At 39.6% G+C, this 20927-nt stretch overlaps 1 protein-coding gene across 1 annotated transcript in view; it reads right to left on the bottom strand.

The window, feature by feature from the left end:
• The window catches only part of LOC136857238 (PDZ and LIM domain protein Zasp), an 87636-nt gene that overhangs the window by 2801 nt on the left and 63908 nt on the right, over positions 1 to 20927 (bottom strand). Inside the window, exons 5-8 of the mRNA XM_067135726.2 lie at positions 15206 to 15377; positions 12752 to 12800; positions 9618 to 9825; positions 8911 to 9074 (exon numbers count right to left, since the gene is read on the bottom strand). Of these exons, the coding sequence (XP_066991827.2) occupies positions 8911 to 9074; positions 9618 to 9825; positions 12752 to 12800; positions 15206 to 15377 (593 nt within the window). The remainder of the gene's footprint in view (positions 1 to 8910; positions 9075 to 9617; positions 9826 to 12751; positions 12801 to 15205; positions 15378 to 20927) is intronic.

Here is a 20927-nt window from a genome sequence, read left to right as displayed (position 1 = left end):
TTGCATGTTTTGTGTTTCTAGGAGAAAATTCATGCATATGCATATTTTGAAGATTTTGGATTTAATAGCGAATATTTGGACATTTATGTTGCATAACATGAATCTTCTGACTTTGACACATATATAATGTTGTTAACTTGCATGATAGTGCCTATTATGAAAGTTGGTGTGCGGAATTTGGGGCTATTCTTCCATGTTATACAGTATACCTATTACTGAGAGATGGAGAGAATGTATTCCTGGCATCCTATGTGACGGCAGAAGTCCTATAATCTAACTAACCAAGTAATTTCTTGTATGTTGCTTGAGTAAACATTGATGTAATCCGGAAGTCCCCATGCCGATCTCTGTAATTCTTAGAAATAAGGTGTTCTAGTTATACATTGCTATAAATTGAACCTTAAATTGTGCATTACTCATTGACGGCTCATTTGTTTTATCTCTTGTATCACACCTTTGTGACACCACCTTACTGAGATAGCAGTCCGGCTCCATGGCTAAATGGTTAGTGTGCTGGCCTTTGGTCCAAGGGATCCCGGGTTCGATTCCTGGCCGGGTCGGGAATTTTAGCCATCATTGGTTAATTTCGCTGGCACGGGGGCTGGTTGTATGTGGCATCTTCATCATCATTTCATCTTCTTCATGACCCGCAGGTCACCTACGGGAGTCAAATCAAAAGACCTACACCTGGCAAGGCCAACATGTCCTTGGACACTCCCGGTACTAAAAGCCATATGCCATTTCATTTACTGAGATACTGAACCCTCTTCTGTTGCTATCCTGGAATTTCCTACCCGGAATTCTCATTCGTCACACATCTTTGTTATCGCAGCAGGCAATCGTTACCAGTTATTGAGGACATTCAAAAGTGCCTGCAATCATTGCATGGAGAAGTAGCTGCGGCATTAGAGGTACTGCAGGTTGAACAAAGTGATCTGTTCAAATCCTGACTTGGAATTTGTCAAGCTTATATAAGACGTATTGTGGTGAAAATTCAAAAGATGCACAATTTGACCTCAATTTGTCCCAAATGTCTTCATTTAAGTGTGCACCTGTCACATCTTGTGACACAGAAAGATCATTTTCTGTGTTTAAGAATATGCTGACAGATAAACGGATGAGCTTAAATTAAGACGATTTGGAGAAATTACTGTAGTTGTGCAATGTTTCAAAAGAAACTGAATTTTGATAGTGCATATTTTACGGTTTATTGTGCATGTTTTGCCATATTATAGTGCATGAATGCATGCGTATTTTGAGATTTGATAGTGCATGGAAATCTGGGCTCTATTGATCAGTATCCATATCCATGATTTCCAAATCTTCACTGAACAGAGTGGGCTAAAGCTCAACAGTGACTAGTTTTGCTAACCTTGCAGCTCTGCATTCAGAAGGTGGAGAGGCTGGACCCCACTGTTGGCTGTCCTGAGGATGGTTTTCCATGGTTTTCCATTCTCCTGCACTAAGGCAAATGCTGGGACAGATCCTTTCATAGGCCATGGCCACCAGCCTCTCACCTTTCCCCATCTCAAATCTCCTTGGCCTGAGAGAGAGCGTAACCCTCTAGGAGACCCTCCGTACTCCTTCAGAGTATGGAACAAAAGCAGTTTAGTAGTAGTAGTAGTAGTAGTAGTAGTAGTAGTAGTAGTAGTAGTAGTAGTAGTAGTAGTAATTCAAATAATTTTCTACCACTGAGGCAGCAGATGTTTTCAGCTGGGCTCCAGTTGCACAGAACTTACCTCATGATGCTCAGCCGCCTTAACTTTGAGATGCTCCTGTTAAACCTTTTAATGCTCAGTGTTGGTGATTTTGGACTTTCTGGAATTCTGACAAGCCACTCTCACCTTCGGAATATCTGTATGTCCTGACGTATGGCAAAAGATAGACATTTTTTGCACTTCTTCCCACCAACATTTTCTGAAATATTCTATATTTGATTTTGCCACATAATTCATTGAGATAAATCAAATTACCTCTCACATGATGTTCTACCATCCCAGAAGCCAGAGCTGCACTACTTGCTAGCCTCACAGCACGATCATGCTAGTACCGGGCAGTATTATTATTTTGCAACTGGTTTAACGTCGCACTAACACATTGAAGATTATGGCAACGGAAGGATGGGAAAGGGCTAGGATTGGGAAGGTAGTGGCCATGGCCTTAATTAAAGTACAGCCCCAGCATTTGCCTGATATGAAAATAGGAAACCAAGGAAGACCATCTTCAGGGTTGCCCGATGGGATTAGAATCCACCATCTCCTGAATGCATGACTGACTTGCTCGGTGGTGGCACTGTTCCATCACCTGATGATGTCATACCAAGGTCAGACTCTTGTTACCAGGTACACTGTTTCAGATGGCCCCCTCTGCTGTTAAGATTAATATGGTATGTGCTCATGCTAGACCAGCTTATGTTATTCTTCTCGCATGCCCACGGCAGGGTTGGGCATGATAAGCACCAAGGAATAAATAACCAGAAGACACAACACAGGCAGAAATATATCAAAAAATGAAAACTAAATATCAGTAGAAGCTCAGATCAACCAGAGGTAATGGGGCGATAAATAAATACTTCCCTATCACAGTTTGTGCAGACTAGGTCAAAAATGGCCAGAGACAAAAGTCATGAACTGAACTCGAGCCTATTAAATCAAAAGGGTAAAATTTAAAAGGCTACCCCTCCTACTCCTACAATATTAATGCCGAGTAGGAACAAACAGTTTATTAAATAAACATTAGATCAAAATAATATTGATGGCCACATGAAAATCATGAACAAATAAAATAATGAAAGAAAACCGGCCTAGATGGAATCAATACATAGGCCTAATAACCTATTCACTACCATCACAGCGTCGTGCCTACCTATAATATGAACCCACCAACAGGTTCAACCTTCATAAATAAAAATATACAGAATATAAGGAAAGAAATTGTTACCTTAGGAACAAAATAGCCTTGTTGCATAATGCAGACCTCAAGCCCAAAGCAATATATCATTTGATATACGTATCAACAGGATGAGTATTTACAGATTGCGACACACGGTCATGAAAATAAATTGCAACTCACAACAATGGTTTCCAATAAACTTCAACAAAAGACAAAAAGATAAAATATGGCCGGATCAATGATCAAAAGAAAGGGAGGGTCACGCGCAAGTATGGCGCCCGGGATCAGGGATAAACAAGACATTGCTAAGGGAACACACACAAAAAGAAAATGCAAGTGGCCAAGAAAATGCAAAGATAAGAACAAACAAATGACACAACTAGGCAATATGATATGCGTCCTACATATCTCACATTTGAACACTTATGCAATAGGTTAAAAGGGTCCAAGGAACAGGGAACGTATAACAGAGAACAACGGTCAGAAAAAAACCGCAAAATGTAGAAGTACGGTTCATAAATAATGTCTCACGTGGATATGCAAAGCCAAACCCACACAAGATTGGAGGCCCAATTCACATCATCAATAGGTCTCTCATATATAACACAAATGCCAAAGCAGCACAAGCCTCCCATGTACACGTTTTTCCACTACACAACCAAATAGTGGGGACATCGGATAGCAAATTGGTACATGAATAACAAGATAGGGACATCCACAACAGGAATCGTAAAATAAAGTCAATGTAACACACATCCAAGGTGCAACAAAGCTCATTCACACAATACAAACACTCAATTATAGTAAGACACAGATCAATGTACCGAGTTGTGACACCAAGAAAAACATAGCTAATATAAAGGTTACATGGACAACAACAGAACAAAGATGGGCCACAAAATAAATAAATAGCTACAGAGAATAAAGAAATAGTAGCCAACCACAATGCCACATGGTGATATAAAACAAACATGGTCCACGAGGCCACCCCCAAATAACAGGGAGAAAGAAATCGAAAAAAATAGTAGTTAAATTACCATAATCAGACCATTCATGTAAGTGCAATAAAACACGTTGGAAACCTCCAAGACCAATAGTGTTCATATCTTAAAATGTTTGAAAGAACGCTTGTAAAAACAAGTGTCGAAAAACATTGTGTCGCTTGCCATTACCCTTCACCAAAATAAAAGCTCAGAAGAAGAGCCATGGAAAAGTCAGATAGACAAGATTGGGAACATAACATCGTAAAATCACACAACGACAAAGGCGACATCTGAGATCTCCTTGGGCTAACTCTGCAAGTATAATTAGATGTCAAAGTCAGCCATAACAGCCATGTCAATGAGTACACATATGTAACAGAAGGCAAGAAGTTCATGAGAAAAGCGAAGCAGATAAATATAGAGATGGCCAGGTATGGCACACCAAGCAAAACCATCTTCAGGGCTGCCGAGTGGGATTTGAACCACCATCTTCTTAATGCAAGCTGACAGCAGCACAACCCTCATTGCATGAGGTGCTCGGAGGTGGCACTGTTGCATCACCCGATGATGTCATACCAAGGTCAGACTCTTGTTGCCAGGTACACTGTTTCTTCCTTTTTACGACGAGATACTGAACACTGTTCTTGCATGTGTTGCCTAGAAATTATTTTGATTTTAAAACTTTTATATTTTTGTAACACTCTCCAGCCCTAGTATGGTTCCAAATTTCTCTAAAATAATAATAATAATAATAATAATAATAATAATAATAATAATAATAATAATAATAATAATAATAATATTCTAAATATATTTATGAGTTCAAGATTAATAGTTCCTGACAGTTTATTAATATGGCAACTCATAATTAGATGGACGTGAGCACTGACATCACAATATCCTTTTAACAACCCTTCTATTTTTATCTTCATGAAGTTTTCAGTGTAATTTTGAAATGCCGTAACATAATGTATTATTGACACAGTGGGGAATGTGGAAATTGACCTTCTCATCAAGGTCACTGTGGTTTCAATTTCTGTAATGCATGTGGGTTGTTTGAAAAGTAAAGTCACATCAAAGTGTTTTCGTATTCCATATAAAACAGTATGTGTCATAATATTGTAACGTGTTCAATCAATAAATGAAAAACACTGTAACATTGTAACGTGTTGGCAGGGTAAATAAGTAAATAAATGAGTACAGAGCCTGGTGGCGTATTATTTCTAAGATTTATTAAAAAACACACACACGATTGCCGAGCTTACATCTTACACAAGAACACCCAAGGTTCTTCTCCAGCAGCCGGCCCCAAGAGACTCACATACACGACGTCAGGGAAACAGGAATGACTCCTCGGCTCCAACAGACAGATACTCCATCAGGCTGACACCTCAGCCCAGGCTGCACTCTCCACTAACTCACACCAGCAAACTCAATCTCACTCTCACTCTCTCACTAACTGCAGGCAAGTGACTTCTCTCTTATATCGCTGTGCCGACTCTTCTAGAACAGTCCGGATGCTACATGTATCCAGGAACCTCCCGAGATGGAAGACTCCGGATTAATCTTCGAGTAATTTCCATAGTCCTCTGCTGTAGGACCGCGGACGGAGTATAGAGGGGCCAGGCTGGCACTTAAGTGTTGCTCGTGATTGGCGCAGTTGAACATAAGGGGGTGGGCCGATACGATGACAAGCCTGGCCCCTAGCAAGTTGGCATGGCAGACGCTATAACCATTACATTGCCTCCTCCTTAAGGCTGCTCATCCTTAGCTGCTCCACGATACGCTGCAATACGGTTTGTTCGGTTGGCCACCACCTTCCCATGGGGGATCCGCTGGGTCTGGTCGACAATGCCCTCGTTCCCGTTGATAACAATCAGCAATTCCCTGCGTGGCAGCCAGAACTTCGGTGGTTTTCCTTTCGTCCACACCTGCATCTACTTTCAGGGCTTGAGCACCTTCGAAGTCCTCTGGTGTGATGCCAGAGACTGGTCTGCTCGCCCCAGATTTAGCCCCGCTGAATTTCCTTTCCTTCCGGGATGCGAAAATTGATGGTCGTGACGGCATGCAGCTTCGTGCCGGACCAAGTGTCCTGGTCCGGTGGCATCTTCGTTTGTTGGTCATCGGTTCATCTTCCATTGGTGCTCCGTCTCCTAGTAGTGGTCCCTCCAGCCGTGCCGTTACAGTCGCTGCCTCTGTCTCATGGGCCATCGTCAGAGCCTCTTTGTAGTTCTGTTTCCTGCCGATCATCCTCCCTGGACGGATCTCAGCGCCATGTAGTTTAACACAGGCATCAGCCGCCTCAAGCCTGGTGTCACCTCGGGATAACTCTTCCACAATCACGTCGCTCGATCTTGGCTTCAAATTCCCACGGCGTTATATCGGTGCGCTGAGTCCTCTCCTGCAGCTGGACTCGGTAGGTGGCTCTCGGTTGCTGGACATCGCAGTGCACATCGAGCACTCCCACAACCTCCTTGCAGGTCGAACTTGGCTGGGGGCTGCGTTGAACTATCATCTTCTGTACATGTAGTCCGGCGATCGGGTATTCGGTACTCTTCTTGGATGTCGATCTGGTCTCGAACTGGGTCCAGCACGTTCTCTTGGAAGTAATCCCGTCGTTCTGTAGGGTTTCCAACTTCACGATGGTGGAGCCGCCGTCGCTGCTAGCAGGATTCATTCGCATCTCCACAGCCATCGTTTCCGCATGCAAGGCACTCACTTCCACCGCTGGGCCTCAAACTCCGGACTCCACAACCGTGAGCATCTCTTCGGACCGCTTCTCGTCCAGTTCATTGTCATCCTGCACTTCGTCATTGTCGACCTCGGTTTCGAGAGAGCACACTTCGTTTTCGGACTTTAACTGCTCGCTCTTCCGTTCACTTAAGTCTGTTTTCAATTGGTCCGAGTTTGATCTCCGCTCAGATCTCAGTTCACTAATGAGTTCGCCATAACCAGATAAAATTTTATTTTCAAGTTCACTAAACTTGCTTAGAAAAATCTGGAGCTGTTCGGAATTCATTTCACTAGTAGAAATTTCTAACGACTACAAAATGCGCTACCAGGTAGTCGATTCTGACACCAGTTTTAACGTACGAGGTTATCCACTAATTTATCACACTTGTCCATCCCACTTCTGACACCAGTTGCAACGTGTTGGCAGGGTAAATAAGTAAATAAATGAGTACAGAGCCTGGTAGCATCCTATTTCTAAGATTTATTAACTAAGCACTACAATTACACATTTACACACACGCACGACTGCCGAGCTTACATCTTACACAAGTACGTGGTTACACACATACACGGTTCGTGCTCCCTCTCTTAGTTTCTCATGTTCCATCTACGATGACCCACATAGAGAGTCTTTGATTATTCACTCTACAGTCAGTTAGCCACTCATTCACACTCGTTAGCGCTGTCACGGCCCACAGCCTACACGTCAGTCTCGCAGCTCGGGGATAGTATCCGCCATTCACTCAATCCGTCAAACTCCGTTCCCAGTCTGCACACGTTGGCACCCAGTGTTCCCTTCGCGCTGCTCCAAAACACCCAAGGTTCTTCTCCAGCAGCCAGCCCCAAGAGACTCACACACACAACGTCAGGGAAACAGGAACAAGTCCTCAGCTCCAACAGACAGATACTCCATCAGGCTGACACCTCAGCCCAGGCTGCACTCTCTGCTAACTCACACCAGCAAACTCAATCTCACTCTCAGTCTCTCACTAACTGCAGGCAAGTAACTCCTCTCTTATGTAGCTGTGCCGACTCTTCTAGAACAGTCCGGATGCTAGATGTATCCAGGAACCTCGCAAGATGGAAAACTCCGGATTAAACTTCGAGTAATTTCCATAGTCCTCTGCTGCAGGACCGCAGACGGAGTCTAGAGGGGCCAGCCTGGCACTTAAGTGTTGCTCGTGATTGGAGCGGTCGAACTTAAGGGGGTGGGCCGATACGGTGACAAGCCTGGCCCCTAGCAAGTTGGCATGGCGGACACTATAACCATTACAATATCAACAATCATGCAAAAACTACAAGCTTGCTCAGGGGACAGAAGAAAACCAGGACCTATGACTTCTGTAAAACAAAATTTCCAGTGGGTATCATGGTGAAATGTCCAGAGAGTATCATGTTTCTAGAAAATGTAGACACTGGCCACTGAAAATATTTCTACTGTGATGAATTCTGGTGGAATCAATACGGTACTGCAGAATTTATGACTTTCCAGATATTTTGAGAAGAAAGTTCCTTTACGACCATTCAATTGACCTTGTCAAACCCCATACTTAGAGAAGGAAACAACAAGATTTTTAATACCCAAGGAACTGAAGATGAGGTACAAATTATTTGTGGGAATTGAAGATAGTGGTCTGCTGATGGTCCAGAAGTTGGAGTGTATGGATGCTGGTACATGTATGGAAGAAGTCGCAACAAGAACACTTGGAAATTCTTCAGCATATGGTTCAAATGGTTTATACCTAAACATGCAGACACAATCTACCTCCCTTGTTTAAATGAGGCAGGAGAGACGTATCAGACAACAAAAGTGGTTGAGGATGCAGAGAAATGTAAGCAGTTGCAAATTTCTTGGAAATTATGCTGTATTCCTTTAACAGACTGTTTCCAGATCTTGTGACTTGAGACTATATTGCAGTTGTGAAGAATACTGATATATATTGGTCCTGTAAAAAGTGAATGAAGAATTTATTTCTATAGGATATGTTGTATTAAGTTAACAAAATAGTTCATTTAAATATTATGCATAAAAGGTAAAAACTTGGATTTAAAAATGTTTCTGGATGAATAATACTATTATTTAATAGATAAAATAACCTGTAATATAAATATATTAATCCTAAGGTGAAACAAAGGAATTAAAATGGACAATGTATGTCATCTGCTCAAGCATTTATGTTAGAATTTACCAAACAGCACTCGGGTGTTAATAGGCCCAAACAAGACTTGAAACTAAGGTAATAAAATGAATGGCAATGGTAATTATGTAATGTTTGATACATCTTTACAAAGTATTACTTACCCTATAGTATTTCCCATGATCACTTCTGCATTTCCACTCATGATTTCTGCAATGTAGTCTTCGGTAAACATTTCTTCTGGGGGCATCATCTTATGAAAGCTGGGTGCAGGTTGTGGATGTTGCTGTGGTACATTTTTCTCTGGTGGGTGCTGCATCATTTCAATCTGTTTTAGAGCAACATATGTAAAAATCATGCTTTTCTATTACCTAATTCATGTTTATTTCAGATTTTGTACATAGATTCTATTTCTTTACTGTCACATCTTTTGTAAATAGATTCTATCTTTACTGTCATATCTTTTGTGGTGTTTATTATAGGAATTTTCTTTATGTTATATTAATTCTTATCGTACCCATTGTTGGTGTTTTGGCCATAACTGTTCCACTTGCTGCATGAGTGAAATATCATCTTATGATAACAATTCACATTTTGATAAATTACATTGTAATAAATATTCAAATGCTTAGTAAGATTTTGTTCAAATTTATGTGATTTGATATTTTAAATGAATGGCAAAGTTATTGCTGATCAATATGCAAAGGATAAGTAATCAGATTTTATTGCAACATGTGTAGTTTACAGAAGCTGCCAGTTCAAATGGGACTAGGAGGGCTGCATGCAGCTGTTTATATTTTTAGAATGCTAAGAACCTGCGGTGTTTATTATATTTTAATTTTTCTCTATGTTATATTAATCCTTGTCATACCTGTTGTTGGTGTTTTGGCCACAATTGTTCCACCTGCTGCATTTCAAACTGATCTTGCTGAATGCATTGCTGCTGAGGATACATCTGTTGCAGATTCTGTTTTTGGTGTAAATAATTATCAATATTCTTTCTGGCTTCTTCAGTTACTTTTGTCACCTGGGACTGATGACTGTATTCTTGTTGTGAAGCATACTGATACATATTTGTCCTGTAAAAGATGAATGAAGAATTTAATTCTATAGGATAGGCCTACACTGTATTAAGTTCACAAGATGGTTTGTTTAAATAATAGGTATGTATTAAAGGTTAAAACAATTCCTAGTCTATTTTCTATTTACCAAAAATAAAAAGATAAAAAGAAGGGAAAATATACTTCAAAAACTAAGGTTCTGAAGTCATCATCATCATTGTCATCATCATCATCATCATCATCATCATCATCATCATCATCATCATCATCATCATCATCATCATCATCATCATCATCATTACCTGCCTTAACTAGAATAAGATTGGTCAAGCAACCTTTTTCCATTAATGGAAGTTTCCAGTTCACGAAGTGTTGCATTTTAAACCAGTATCGTATAGCTGTAAAAATAATGTTATTATTCTCTAAATCATTTTACATGGTTACAGTCCCTCCTAGTTGCTAATGTTTTATGTTTAGAATATATTTTTACTGTATCACAAAAGACAGTATAAAACACAGTCAAGAAATCACTATGGTTCACAGTTCTATTCCACTCGCACTCCACTAAATGCTTGCTAGCATAAAACTGAGAATAAATCATTACTTCCCTAAAATGTGCACTGCAAGAGGGGTGGAAGGATTAACAGTACGCTATTTACAGCCCAGTAGGATCAGGGACCTTTTGTAATCTTCATTAGCGCAAAGGATAAAGTACTCAGCCAAGAACACTATGGAATCTTCCAGAGTCCTTGAAGAAGGTAATCACTGGTTCCTAGGATTCCTAGAAGTCTCAAAAATAATGCCTTGCTTGCTATCATCATTATAAACTTCAAAAATGATTTGATAGAATGTAGTAGCAATTATGCATAAATTGGTACCCAAAAATTGTTCTATTATTATTATTATTATTATTATTATTATTATTATTATTATTATTATTATTATTTGCTATTTGTTTTACGTCGCACCAACACAGATATGTCTTATGGCGACGATGGGATAGGAAAGGCCTAGGAAGTGGAAGGAAGCAGCCGTGGTCTTAATTAAGGTACAGCCCCAGAATTTGCCTGGTGTGAAAATGGGAAACCATGGAAAACCATCTTCAGGGCTGCCAACAGTGGGGCTCAAACCCACACTATCTCCCGATTACTGGATACTGGTTGCACTTAAGCAACTGCAGCTATCGAGCTCGGTATTATTATTATTATTATTATTATTATTATTATTATTATTATTGCTGCACTTAAATGACGACAGTTATCGAGCTTGGTATTATTATTATTATTCAATGCATCAAGTTCTTTCCATCAGTATTTACAAAAACAGGGGAATTGGCTTGCGGTTTGGGTCACAGAGCTGTTTTGGGAAATAGTGGGTTTGAACCTCACTGTTGGCAGTCTTAAAGATGGTTTTCTGTGGGTTCCTATTTTCACACCAGTTAAATGGTGGGGCTGTACCTTAATTAAGGCTGTGGTTACTTCCTTACAAATCTTACTACTTTCCTATGCTGTTGTTTGATAAGACCTGTCTGTGGTGGTCCAACGTAAAACAAATGAAAATAAAAAATAAAAACAAGTCAGTGACTTCAGTAGTTGTCTCCTTAAAGCAAAAATCATCATCACTCATCAACATTCTGAGATCTCAGTGTAAATCTCCCCAACTTCAAATGGCACTTCAAATCTTCACTTCGTCTCTAGTTTTAGTTTTCCAATCAACGCTACTGTATAAGAGATACTTTACCAAATAAATGTTTTGTATATTGAAAACAATTCTGACTCTACCAAAATAACAGATTATTTTAATTCTGTAGCAATTCTCTGAGAAAGAAGACTGGCTTTACCAACAGTAAAAGCTACCACTCTGCAACACTTAAATTAACTATTCTTACAATTAGAGATCTACAGTATTTTTATTTGTAACTCTCAGAAATTATTTGTGTGCTGAAATTATCTTTGCAATCTATGAAACGTGATGGGAAAGGTTTTATTTTTGCCTTTATTTTGTACTTTATTGCCTATTTTATACTATTCTAATGTCCACATCTGTAGCATAATGGTTAGTGTTATTAGCTGCCATCCTTGGGGGCCTGGGTTTGATTCCTGGTACTGCCAGAAACTTAAGAATGGCAGGAAGCTGGTATGTGGTTGAAATGGTACATGCAGCTCACCTGTATTGGGGGTGTGTCTAAAAATAAATTCAGCACCTCGGTATGAGGATACAAGTTTGCATTTACTATTCTAATTCAAAACAATTTTTGCAATTTTTTTGCAATTTTTCTATTATTGTACTTTAGTGCTTCATTGACACAAATAAGAAGTGATTATTCCAACTCAGTCACTGTATTGCCTCTCAACTGTACAAATGGTCAAGAGGGGTGTACCTACTTCATTCATTCTAACTTCTAAGGAGCTAAAACTGTGCCAATAATGAAACAATTTCTCAGTTATTTATTACAGCCTTGAAAATATTACGGCCAGAGGGAATGATGTTCTGCTATTTCTTACAAATGATGCACCATACATGAAGGAAGCTGCTACAAACTTAAAGATTAATTTTCCAGTAATGTACAATGTAATTTCTATTGCACATCATTCCTCAGATTGCCTATCTGAGGAATGTGCAGCTACTTCCCAATGTTAAGCATTTGTTCTCCAGCACCAAGAAGACTAAAAGTTCCAACCCATGTCCAGGAATTCAGAGAGATAGCCTCTAATCTCATTCAATCTCGACAAACAATCCTAATTAAGGTAGACAGGGAATGAGATTACTGCTATTTTGTATTACACAATAAACTTCAAGATAATGGGCAAAGTCATTGATCTGTTTTCTGAAAATGACTTTGTTTCTATTCACAATAACAAGAAAACTTATCAGTGAAGCAGAAATTCAAAATGACCTCACCTTCTTCGCTGCCCATGATGCAAAGTTACCAGGAATTACTTACCCAAAACCATTCTCAGCACTGACAACTGATGTCTGCAGTTGTGGAATTTCTGTCAAATAAACAGAAATTGGTATTAATTTTGTTAATAAAAATAGGACTAATATTATAAGTACATAATCAATTACAAGAACAAAATGGGGTATATAAATGTAAATAATTAAAAGTAACAGAAAGGAGCAAACAAGTGACAAGTCACATATAGAAAATGAGAACATGAACAGAAACATACAGGACAAACACAATCGGAGGTCAGTGAGGAGGGAAAAAGGAATGACACAAATGGGGAAAAAAAGACAAACACATCCTGTGTTTGCAGTCGTTTATCACTTGTATTCATCTTTACCCTTTTGTCTCCTCCCTTTACCTATGTTCATTCAACTTACATGTTCATATGCATTTCTATTTTCTATATTTTAAAATTTTAATTCGTTTACCCTCCAGGGTTGGTTTTCTCCCCCCCCCCCCAGACTCAGTGAGGGATTGCACTTCTCCCACCTCAAGGGCAGTATCCTGGAGTGTGAGATATTTGGTCAGGGATACAACTGGGCAGGATGACCAGTACCTCACCCAGGTGGCCTCACCTGCCATGTTGATCAGGGGCCTTTTAGGGATGGGAAGATTGGAAGGGATAGGCAAGGAAGAGGGAAAGAAGTGGTCACAGATTTCAGTTAGGTACCATCCCGTCATTTGCCTGGAGAAGAAGTGGGAAACTATGGAAAACCACGTTGAGGATGGCTGAGGTGGGAATCGAACCCCCTCTGCTCATTTGACCTCCTGAGGCTAAGTGGACCATGTTCCAGTCCTTATAAAAAGACACAAAGACAACAACAACAACAACAACAACAACAACAACAACAACAACAACAACAACAACAACAACAACAACAACAACAACAACAACAACAACAACAACAAATGCCAAATATTTCAAAATATAGATATGATTTCATCTTTGGCCTTTCTTTAAATGATCTATTACATCTGGTGATGAACCAACACAAGCACTGTTCATCATCTTGACTGATGGTCCATCCTTACACCATGGAGGACAAAGCTCTTCTGGCTGTAAACCAGCTTGAAGTTCAAATATAAGACATAAGATGACACCACAGCATAGAGGTGTGATGATATTCCCTATTTCCACTGAAATCTCACTTTTCAAAAATTTGTTGGTTACATCCTTATTCCAGGGAGGTCTTCAATTAATAATTAGTTATAACTGTGCTATAACGTGCTACTTAATATCAACCTGCCATGCTCATTAAAATATATACTCCAACGGACTTAACAAGCCACACTTTTACACTGGGATTCTACTACTCTCTCCCAAAATGAAATTCACCTCTCCTCTCCCGAAAGAAAAAATAGTGGATTTCCATTGAGGAATGTCCAAACCTCCATTTGCAGATGTCAGGAAAGAGTAGTGGTAGCAAGGACAGAACAAGTAGGTAATTGTTTTGATGAAACAGTTGATGTCTGGTTCAAGAAAGAACCAATACTGTGTAAATGGCTGTGTGGTGTGGGCTATGTGACTATTAGCTTGTATTCAGGAGATGGTCATTTCGAATCCCACTATCAACAGTCCCGAAGATGGTTTATCCATTGTTTCTAATTTTTACACCAAGCAAATGCTAGGGTTGCTCTGAATTAAGGCCATGGTCACTTCCTTCCCAGTAAAACCACTAGAAAAAAAATACCTAGGAGATTATATACTCAGCTAGTTTGCAAGTAGTATGCAAATATTACTGGTATTACTTGATTTCACCATCATTTAAAAATATAGTAATGTTATTTGCTTTGTGTCCCAGTAACTACATTTACAGTTTTCGGAGATGCTGAGGTGCCAGGATTTAGTCCCGCAGGAGTTCTTTCACGTGCCAGTACCTCTACCAACATGAGGCTGATGTATTTGAGCACCTTCAAATACTACCAGACTGAGCCAGGATCAAACCTGCCAAGTTGGCGTCAGAAGGCCTTGACTGTCTGAACCACTCAGCCCGGCTATTTAAAAATATATATCTTGTTTGCAATTCTAGACAATAGGAATTTTGGACAGAGATTTGAACTGATATGTAAAATTGTCATCTACAATTATGCCTGATCTTGTACATCACACTCAAAGAGAACTACAGAAAAGCATTCACAGGACAGCTGACAGTGGGACCAAGAACACTGCCTCCCGATTGCAGAGCTGGAAATTCACAGTGAAGCCGTGGCCACTGTCAGCCAAAGCTGCTCTCCTTGGTGTTTACTCCAATGAAGATCTTTCCTTATATTAACACCTAAGTACTTACAGTGATCTCTGTGAGGTACTTTAGCCTCATCAACACAGTAATTAACAATGGTGAAAGTACTGATAACAAACTTATTGTAGTTCACCCCAAAGATGGATCTGGGCTTTTTTATGATATATACAGAAGAAAAAAAAAAGCATTCAAAAAGTCTTTTACTAACCTGGTGATATTAAATGAGGACTGCAGGACTGTTGTATTTGTTGGAATGTGTTTGTACTTCTTGCTTGTCCTTCCTTATATAATATATCAAACTGTTCTTCAACAGAAAGTTCTTTTGGAAGCTGTTGAATCATGTGAGTTTGTTGGTTCTGTATTGTTGGTTGTCCATACATCTGCAAGACAGGAGATACATAACAGTGAAAATTTTATTTTACATAATGGATATATCTTGCAGGCTTGATTTGTTGTTTGTCTGTTCCTTTCTATCACTCAATTTTTTTTGCAGATATACAATGAAAAATATTGTAATGCTACCCAGACTATGGAGCTAGTTCAAGAAGAATAAGAAGTATAAGAAGAAGAAATATTAGCCCTAGTTCTGTTTGTGAAATAATATTATTAGTTATTTACCTCCAAGTGCTGTAGTTCTGTTTGTGAAATATTATTATTAGTTATTTATCTCCAACGGTTGTAGTTCTGTTTGTGAAATAATATTATTAGGTTTTTACCTTCAAGTGCTATAGTTCTGTTTGTGAAATGTTATTAGTTATTTATCTCCAAGGGCTGTAGTTCTGTTTGTGAAATATTATTATTAGTTATTTACCTCCAAGTACAGTCTAGCTTGAGCAAGCGGCGAGAGAAGACGTGTTGTGTAGTGCGTGCCGTGAAGTATGGTGGGAGTTGAAAAGTACTGGACCGCTATCAGGAGGTGGCAGTGGAAGCAGGGGAAGAATTCTAAGAATGGTTTGGAGAGAAAAGAAGAGCTGGGAAAGATGGGTGAAGCGGTACTGGTGGCAGCATTGATAGCTGTGCTTCTGGTCATTGAAGGGGTGGAAATAAACCCCGACCCGAATCCCAGCAGCAATTTCAGCTGGGAAGACTTGGCAGCAATTAAGGAGATAGTGAGGGAAGTTATACAAGAAACCTCCCCTTGGGAGCAGATGAAGGAAATGATGAAAAAGCAATTAAAGGAGATAGGAAATATGAAGAAATGGCCGGAAGCAAAGACAGAAGAAACGATGAACAAAACATGTAGCTAGGAGAAAGAAGTAGAGCTGTTAAGAGGGAAAGTAAAAAAATCTAGAAGAGGAGGTGCTGAAGTTGAAGAAAGAAGCAGAAGTATGCAACCAGGAGAGGATGAAGAAATCCATATGTTTATGGTGTCAGGAAGATGAGAAGGAAGGCAAGGTAGACGTAATTTGTAGAGTGGTGGAGGTTATCCAGAACATGATAAAAATAAATTTTACTGAAGCGGATATAGACGATGTGGAAAGAGTGGGTAAAGATAAAGGTTGCAGACCAATTAGAGTAAAGTTACTATCTTCTTTACTGGCAGAAATAGTGTTAAGGAATGCCAGTAATTTACAAGGACATAAAATCTGGGTTAAGAGAGATATGGGTAAAGAAGGAAGTGAAGATATGAAAATTTTGAAGAGGCATCTATGGAGGGTGAGACACCAAGAGCTGAAGACACACATAAGGGGGCAGCGGCTGGTGGTGTCAAATGAAAATGGTTTCGAGAGTGGTCAGTGTCAAAACTAAAAGCAATGGACAATTATGACAGAACAGAGGAGGAAGTGATGGCAAGGCAAGACGGAAGGAAGGACGCAGAGCAAGTTATGGAACGTGTGGAGGTAAGTGAAGAGAGTTACCCAAGTGGAAGTGGGCAGCGCAGTGCGGATGTGGAAAAAGTGAGTCGGGAAGTGGCGAGTGAGGGAGAGACTCAAGAATTGTTCAGAGCAGAGTGCAGTGGACAAGTGAACAATAAAGGTGGTGATATGCGTGACGAACAGAAAGGAAAACGAGCTATGACCAAAGGAAGAAGTATGAGTCTAAAAAGACATGTGGGGTAAAGGGTATAAAGGTTTGGAGGAAAAAGAGGGAAGAGAGCGACAAAAGATGTTAAGGAAAGGAGAAATGGAGGCAGAAAGTGAGAGGGCTATGGTAACAAGAAGCAAGAATAGGGGAGGAAACCTGGAAGGGGGAATGGGTAAGTTATAGCAAAATTGGAAAATGGGGTTTGTGAATATTGAGGGCTTATTAGGCAAATTAGGTAATAAAAAGGTTAAAGAAGTTGTGGAAAGTTAGGATATTGTGGCACTCTTGGAGCCATGGCTTGAAAGAGGGAAGGAGATAACATGGAAAGGGTTTGTGGTTAAGCATAAATACAAAAGAAAGGAACAGAATAAGGGAGAACACCAGGAGGAATAGTGGTTCTAATATAGTGGACTAGTAGAAGATACTGAGACAGAGATGCAAGAAGTGATCTGGATTAGATTTAATATGGGGAGGGAAGAAGGGAGGGTTAAGAAGGGAAGTTTAGCATTTACATATTGCCACCCTAGGAGTTCGTTATACACAAATAAATATTTTTTGAGGAGTTATTGCTGGAAATGAGTATGATAAGAGGGAAGTTTTTGAAGAGGAAGATGGTGTGTTGTTATTTGGGGACTGGAATGCGAGAATAAGGGAGCAGAGCCCAGTGTACAGTAAAGAAGATGGAAAGGAAATGAGGGAAAGTAGAAGAAGTGTAGATACAATCATAAACAGTTATGGAGATAAACTTTTAGAAATGTATGCAGCGGGAAATTTAGGTATTCGAAATAGTCGGAAAGAGGGCAACAGGAAGGGGAAGCTGACTTATGTTACAGAACAGGGAGGAAGCGTGATTGACATAGTAATAAGCTCAGAAGATATGTTAGAAGAAATCATAAGGATGGAGGTAGGAAATTGGGTTGAATCACATCATTTTCCAGTGTGGGTGTTGATAAAAAGGGGGGTAGGGAGGGACAAGAAGAGAGAGTTAAAGAACAGTGATATACTGGGGAGAGGGTACATTAAATATAAATGGTCAGAGAAAGCAAAACGGGAATTGGATACGATAATAAAACAGGAGTTACAATTAGTAAGGTATGGATGGGAGGTTGCATTGGAGGGAAACAACTATATGGGTTATGTTAAAATACTAGTGCAGTTTAGTGCAGGGATTTTATTTAATGTAAAGTAAGCCTGACAGCATGTATTTATTTCACCTCTGTAATGTTGTAGATAAGGATAAGGGAGAAATGCATGATCTCTATATTTTTATTTTGATTTACGACTAGTTAGATGGGATAATGAGGGAGTTGTTAGGATTATTTGTTGTTAATTTATGCATGTTAATTTAGTTTAGTATTATTCCGATTTTTCCTTGTACATTAGAGCTAGGAGGATTAGATTGACAAGTTCATCCAATTTCCAAGTTCAACTCTTGCTATGTTGAGTGTAAATTCAATTTTAATTTTGATCATTTAGAGAGTTAGTATCAGTTAAATTGCATGACGCATGGTATTTCAGAAACTGACCCGTAAGGAGCTGCATAACAACGTTGAAAGAATAGGATCTTCTGATTTAGGCTGGAAACTGTTTTGCCCAATGATTGTACAGGAATCGAACCTGGTCTCATAATGTAAAAGACTGATGAGAATTGTAATGGATATAAGAGGTTATAATGCATGCGGAGTTATAAAGTGATTATGCAGGTCGATTGCATGCCTGATGAAGTGAAAGAATGATGTGCAGTGAATATGTACCTGCGATTGTCTTCTGAGAGGTTATTAATTATCAGAATTGACGCAATTGATTCCAGACCAATGAGTCTGGTGTGTGTAGTAAATTGTCGAAGCATGCTAGGAAGGAGTACGATTGTACACGAGTTTCCGTGTAGCCGAAGAAAGATGATATTGCCTCACAAGCTTATTTATTGGCCGTGTTTATATAGACAGTGTGAATGAGATGATATTTCCGTGATACAATCTTGGCAAACAGAAACCAAGCCTTAGTACAGTGTTAAGTTCCAACATTTCCTTTTAGCTCACAGCACAGCAGGAAATATGTGATGGACGATCGCGCTATGGAGAGCGCAAATGCAGCAGAAGAAGGCAATGTTGCCCATTGCTTTCCACATGTTTTATTGTTGTTGTTGTTGTTATGTTATTTCCTTTAATTCCATGTGGAACATGGGGCCTCGACAAAATTTCTCCAGCTTGTTCTATCTGCCGCCAATGCTTTCACCTCCCTCCATGTCTTGTTAACTCCAGCAATCTCCTTATCTATGGTTCTCTTCCAGGTAACCCTCAGTCTGCCTTGCCTGCGACTGCCTTGTGGATTTCAACTCAATGCCTGCCTTGTGATACTCTCTTGTAGCCTGTCCATCTTGTTTCACTCAACCCAAGTATCTACAGTTTCCCTCAGTCTGCCAGTTTCATATATAGTTTTAACATTCCAGAATCCGATTCGTGTTCTGTATTTCATTGCAAAAGTAGTCTCCATAAAATCCGGCTGGTATAAATTTCGTCTGATTTCTGTAATAAGTTTAATTGAGGTGTGCAAGTTATTAGCCCACAGCAGCCTAAGTCCAGTGGAGGGGCTGCCTCCTGTCTGCGCTAGACCGCAGGATTTTTCTGTAGGGGTTATCTCCCTTAGCCTTTAAAGATCCCTCTTTACCACAAGGCAGTGGTTTCTTCTTTATTTATCCCCAAGAAGAAGGGTTGCCTCATCCGCCAGCTTCGCCGTTCCAAAAGGACCCCTTCTCCGCCGTTGCTGCCGTTGAGGTCTTCACCAGAGCCCCGTTAGCCGTCACTTTTCAGGATTCCTGTAGGACCTTCACAGCTACCGTAGCAGTCATGGGGCACACACAGTCCCCACTGTACATCACCCCTACAGGCAATCCCCTACTTCATGCTGTTGCCCACCTCCCACGACGTGGACAAGGGGTTGGCCTTGTGGGAGGCACATGTTTTATTAGCATAATAATATGTTTTCTCTTACAGGATGGTGTTTTATGATATTTCATGTTGTTTGGATATATTGTCTTGTTGTTTAATGGGGAACAGCCCGAGTGCTGAGTAATATCGATGGTCAATCTAGTTCTCACTAGATCCTTTTGGTGAACCACATTTCATGTCGAGTCAGTGTAGTACGTAAGATTTCCTTCTCTTTATCCAATGTAAATGGATGTGATACTTTGCTTATTTTTATGCATTGTAAATATAGCATCGGGAAATGCCAATAGTGTTTTTCATAATTCATATCATGTTTCATTGCGTCTTAGTTTTCCTTTTATTGTAATTTTCTTTTATGTAAAATTTTTCTTTTAACGTTTAATCTTGCAACGACTCAAAACAAATTAACAACCTGTATCAATGTGATACTTTAAAGTGTATTACTCCATCCAAAATGAATATGTATCAGTATGTCCATACGCATATTATTATATAAAATGAACAATGGACAATCAGAAGAAGATCATTTCTAAAAGTTTACAAGTTTTTTTATTGTTGTACTTGAAATTTCATTTCATGTTTAATTCTTTGGTTAATTAATGTTTTTAATGTCCATTTCTTTCTTTAATTTTGAGATTTTGTTAATGTTATTTTTATTATTTGATTCACTTGATTTTCTATTACTATGATTCGGGGATATTTGTGAATAAACTCATCCTACCCCATATTATTGTTTCTCATTCAAGTTATACCTCCATTTTCCTGTCATTTACTTATAATTAAGTGAGGAACATCGACTTTTAGCCTGGCCTATCAACAACCAAACCACTCTCTGCCCAACCCTGAGTTAGTTGGATATTTATACAGGAATGGAGGCATTGTCCAGAGGGTAACTACCCCTGGGTACGGTACAGTATATGTGGCGCCCAACGTGGGGCAAGTAGGCACATTGGTGTGTGT

Source organism: Anabrus simplex, chromosome 1 (genome assembly GCF_040414725.1).
Source record: "Anabrus simplex isolate iqAnaSimp1 chromosome 1, ASM4041472v1, whole genome shotgun sequence".
Taxonomy (NCBI): domain Eukaryota; kingdom Metazoa; phylum Arthropoda; class Insecta; order Orthoptera; family Tettigoniidae; genus Anabrus; species Anabrus simplex.
Note: the sequence above shows the minus strand (reverse complement) of the source record. Positions and strands in the feature narration are given on the sequence as shown.